The sequence below is a fragment of the Sinocyclocheilus grahami genome, unplaced genomic scaffold, assembly GCF_001515645.1.
Source record: "Sinocyclocheilus grahami isolate Dianchi unplaced genomic scaffold, SAMN03320097.WGS_v1.1 scaffold161.1, whole genome shotgun sequence".
Taxonomy (NCBI): domain Eukaryota; kingdom Metazoa; phylum Chordata; class Actinopteri; order Cypriniformes; family Cyprinidae; genus Sinocyclocheilus; species Sinocyclocheilus grahami.
The window spans coordinates 1,235,679-1,241,013 of NW_015505340.1; the positions used below are offsets into that span (position 1 = coordinate 1,235,679).

Here is a 5,335-nt window from a genome sequence, read left to right on the forward strand (position 1 = left end):
TTACCTACTGTAAAGTGTTCATGTAGTGTCATCTATAATGCACACCTTTTATATTTTTGATATTTATTCAAATAAACTGTCAAATCATATGCAAACATTGACGGTTTTATGACGGTAAGGCATTCTCCTTAATGCTATTGAACTTTAAATAATGGCATATTTTGTGTTTGAGCCCATTCCTTAGTGAAATACATTGCAATATTTACACATAATTTGACAGTTTATTTTAATTCATATCAAAAATCTAAAAGGTGTGCATTATAGATGACACCTACAGAAAGACTTTACAGTTGGTTGTGTGACTGTAAGTCAATCTCTTCAAATGCTATTTAAGTTAGAAACGTATATGCCAATGTCGTATGTAACTTTAGAGACGGTCCCTAAATGTGCGAATATCGCACGTCCAACGTCAAGCCAACTTTATGGCAGTGTGTGGTAAACCAGGGAATGTGTAGCTAGCTTGAGGAGTTATCAGCTTTAATATCCTCGACCTTCGGGTGCCTGGTTTAGGCAAGGAGCCTTTTCTACCCAATTCTTACTTGTAATTGAAAATGTCCGTGTTCTCGGAGCCTGCTTTGGAGAAGAAATTATCAGAACTGAGTAACTCCCAGCAGAGCGTGCAGACCCTTTCACTGTGGCTCATCCACCACAGAAAACACTCCAAAACCATCGTCAAAGTCTGGTATAACGAGCTGAAGAAAGGTAAGGAGAGATACATTTTACCGCAAACACCTAGAATAGCATTACAATGCGAGGTTATGTTATGTTTTTGTCGTTTTGAAATAAAAATAAACCGCACATGTAGCACACAAGCTAATCATAGGTTCCCCTGTAAGCTAGCAGTTTAGCTAATCTGCATGTTTTGATTCCTTTGCAATTTCTGCAGTTTACTTTGCAGGTTATTACTGAGACAACCCCCCAGTTCTTGACTGATTTTCTCTATTAATAAACAATAATAGTCTGTAAGACAATTGCAGATATTGAGACATTCAGCAACATGTGTTAGGTCAGTGCTTGAGCAACTCAGATTAGTTTCACTACTGCATATAAGATTTTGGTGAATCCCAGAAGAAATATTCTATATAATATCTACATTAGATATGTTATGATCTATTTTCCACTGACCTTGGCAGCCATTTTGAAGCATCTACTCATCTGTTTCCCTACTAACGTTAGATTCAGGTTTTTTTTTTGTTGATTAAGTGAAATTTCCAGTAAAAATGGCAAGACACAATTATTGTACATGTACTCAGACCCCTTCACTTTTCAGCATGGCACATGTGGTCTATGTTGGGATGAGAACAGACCGGTCTGATCTAACACAGGGTGTGTTTTAAAAAAAAGTGTGATTGATCTTAAACAACCTAGTTTAGGATCAACTAGATCCCCCTCTTTGAATGGCAAGTACTGTGTCTTTCCCAAACACACGCTTGCTTTGTTTGAACACCCATTCTGATGGCTATAGAAATCTTTATTAGTTCCATAACTGCAGATTTTGTCTGTTATAAATATTCAGTTGAAACCGCAAAAAGAAAAAAAGTTTTAAAGTTTTGGGTGGCCAAAATCATTGACTGAAATAGTTGTTTAATTAGCGCTTCTCTGAAAAGGCGTTTTACGTATGCCACTCTCTATTTCATGCACACTTGGATAACATGGGGACACTTTAATGTGACCAAAATTATGCTGGAATAGCAATATGTACAATTTGTTTGGCTCGTTGCTGAAGAACTTTACTACAACTGGTTTAATTTATTACTTGACAACAGGACACCCTGAATAGTGTACCTGAGTTACCCAATTACCTACATTGAATTAAACTTTTTTTTTTTTTTAAACAATTTGTTTTTTTGCTTTTGTTTTGTTAAGGAATTAATTTTAATGCATCACGATTAACCAGTTAGAATCCAATTTCACAGTGGCTTTAGGTTTCATTGCTTGGTCATTTCCTATTAAAATTTTATGTTGCCACAGATTTTTGTATCTATTTGTGTATAGAGATATCCAGAAATCGCATAGGAACAGTTTATAAAGCTTTCCGTTTGTTATTATGACAGGTTAGCACAGTCCTTTTTTATCTTCTCACAGACATGATAAACGTTCACTTAGTCTGATCCTGCATAACGACTGGTGTCACTGAAGGCTTATTATAATGTTGCACCTTTGTGATAATGACACATAATGTGCTGTAGGAGTCTAGATTCTGTGATCAGCTCTGTTTTATTTATCTCCAACAGAGTGCAAGTAAACATCAGGTTAAGGTGTACATTAAACTTATTGATTGTAGGTCTCAATCTAGCTTTGAATGTACAGTATAAAGATTAATTTTGTGTTTGGAAAACTGGTGTAAGTTTACTCTAGTAATTGACATGTGTTTGGCTTGATGCTCTGTGATTACATGGCAATGCTGTTTACAGTTGACCTCAGTCAGAGTAGATGCAATACTTGATTGACAGAAATGAATGCACGTTATTAAGCCGCTGTGTAGTTTGTTGTCGATGGAGAAGTGCATTTTAATCTGCTCTTTAGAGATGGCTCCATTTTTCTATATGAAAATGAATGATCATTGTTTTCTTAGGAGTTTCTCAGTGTTGGGTCATTTTTATTTAGAACTAGTCAGAGTTTAGGACAACAATGAGGGCTTTGGATTACTGTGTGGGATAGTAGTGCTAAAATTAATTCATAGGATTGCATGGCATCTCCCAGTGATAACCGTGCATTCTTGTTTTTATGGTTTAACCTAGTTGCTTGGGAATGAGCTCCCTTTAGGATAATGGTATAATATTACAGATTCAGAATAACATGATCAAGTGTTCAAGTTATTACATGGCCTTCATTTCTGAATACTGTGTATTTGCTTGGAGATGGGATTGGATAATGGGTTTGTTGCTTGGGTGGTGGTACTAAAAACAGAGCTGTCTTTTGATAATCTCTCCTGAGATCTCATTGTCTTAATAGTGAAGGTGTAGTTTTTATAGCAGGTTTGTTGTGTTCAGGAGGAATTCACAACAATAATTTCTTGCTCAAAACCCTACATGCCGAGCATGGTTGACCTGTATTGACACCCTGACAACATTGTTTTTGTTGCTAGAACATATTTGAATTGTTGTTCAGTTGCCTCAAATAGATTTTTCAACATTCAAAACCAATGGTATAAATGATTTAATTGGTTTAATTAAACATCACATGCCTGTTCTTTCAGATTGCAAATATTTAAAGAATTATTCCTCCCCAAACAGACAGCCTATTAAATTAAGAAATGTTTTCTTCTCTTTCTCTCTGTGCAGCCCAAGTGTCCCGTAAGCTGACCTTCCTGTATCTTGCAAATGATGTCATACAGAATAGCAAGAGGAAAGGACCAGAGTTCACACAAGATTTTTCCCCAGTTATTGTTGATGCTTTTAAACATGTCTCCAGGTGAGTTAGGCCAGTATATTTGGGCTGTTTAGCTCCCATTTTAATCGGAATTTAAAGAACCCCCCCCCCCCAAAATATGGAAATATTTCTTAATTGAGTTTTAATCGTGCCCTATTAACATAATAAATATACACCCTAGCACAGTATTTTATTTTAACCTTCAAGGTCATCCCAGGATGATACAAGTTTTTAATACTAGGAGAAGTTCCTCCAACTTCCTTCCTTTTAACCCTGTGAGAAAACTTTTTTTTTTAAATTCAGTTGACTCTTTTGAAGAGATTTTTAACAGAGTTAAGCCAAATACAGTTTTAGAGTTCTTAGCGAAAATAAATTGTAAAAACCTGATATAATTTAGCCATACATTTTTCTCGCTATGAAAATAGCCACAGAAGCTGGCATGGCGTTAAACACAAACAAACCCTCAAGGGAGTTTCTGTTTATTGAATACTTCAAATATATATTTTTTCTTTGGCAAGCGTAATAGGGTCTTAACTTGAATATTTGCATCTTGTAGTTGTGTTGCTATTATTCTTCCTGTGCTAAAATTATATTTACCATGTTTTATCTACTCTGTCCAGTGAAGGAGACGAGAGCTGTAAGAAACAGTTAGGTAGAGTTTTGTCCATCTGGCAGGAAAGAGCCGTCTATGAGAATGACATACTGGACAAACTCTCTGATGTCCTGCGTAAGTAAACCACCACAAAGTCACACTGATTTCAAAGGTTATTGCGACTGCAGTATAGTTGCTCAGAGAGACTCAGTAGTTTGTTTTGATAAGTGTGATGTAAAGTCTTTATTAAAAGTGAGAATGCCTTAGTATGACATGTAGAATGTCTCCTCATGACTTACAGAGGTAGAAAAGAAGGCCAAGAAAAGGCCTTATGAAGAGATTAAGGTGAACGATGATGACTTTGCCTCCCAAAGCTCCCCTGCTGAACCTCCACAGGTATGAAAGAACAACCTTACGTAATGCATATTTACCTATAAACTGACCTCAAGTCAGTTTAATCTTCCTTGTCATGACATGTTTTGTGTGTCTCAGACTAGGGATGCAGCGGTTAACCGGTTTCGCGGTTAACCGTGCTTTAAAACGTCACGGTTAATTAATCATAAAGGTTCTGCTAAACCAAGTGTTTCTGTTACACGGAACGTAACTGTTGCAGCTTGCACAAAACGAAAACAAAGTTACACTAGCGGTGCACCAGCTTAAAATGACGTGCTTATCAGAGGCACGGAGGCTACTACATGCATTAGATTAACTGTGACAGAGGAACCAAACAGCAAAGCTTTATTTCCACCAGAGAAATGCCTGTCGATAGTGTGGGATCATTTTGGGTAAACCAAGAATGACCAGGGTGTCATTTAAATATTGCTGTAAAAAACTGTGGTAACACTTTCTATGAAGCCTGTAATTATAATACATTATAAGGGTATTCTTAAGGCATTATAATGAATGCATAATGCATTATAAAAAAAAACTATATGTTATATCAACTCATGAATAATCATAACAATAATATAATACATCATAATACTTACATATTTGAGGTTATAAGTTTAAGAGTATGATTATTTATAACACACAATGAACACCATATTAAATCTACTTCATTTACAGAATAATGGACTGTATCATATCTTGACATTGTTTATTTAAGATCTGCACAGTATCTTATTACAGCTTGTGAGTGGTTAGTTGAGTGTTATTTGAGTGTTTCCTGTGGAGCTAATGTTAATTAATTGATGTGAGCTTTATACTCCAACTGAAAAAAAGGCAATGTTTTATATGGTTACATTTTATTTTGATGGTCCCCTTAATCAATCGACTATAAGCAACTTTGCAACTACATGCCAACTAACTCTCATTAGAGTATTAGTATGCTCAAGAATGGTAGAATCTAGTATGGTAGAATAAGTTGAC

The 5,335-nt window shown here is 35.8% G+C and overlaps 1 protein-coding gene across 1 annotated transcript in view; it reads left to right on the forward strand.

Moving 5' to 3' along the window:
* The first annotated feature begins 382 nt into the window (after positions 1 to 382).
* Positions 383 to 5,335, forward strand: part of LOC107592974 (zinc transporter 8-like) — a 15,313-nt gene continuing 10,360 nt past the window's right edge. Inside the window, exons 1-4 of the mRNA XM_016282557.1 lie at positions 383 to 702; positions 3,285 to 3,414; positions 3,993 to 4,099; positions 4,266 to 4,360. Of these exons, the coding sequence (XP_016138043.1) occupies positions 552 to 702; positions 3,285 to 3,414; positions 3,993 to 4,099; positions 4,266 to 4,360 (483 nt within the window). The 5' untranslated portion in view covers positions 383 to 551. The remainder of the gene's footprint in view (positions 703 to 3,284; positions 3,415 to 3,992; positions 4,100 to 4,265; positions 4,361 to 5,335) is intronic.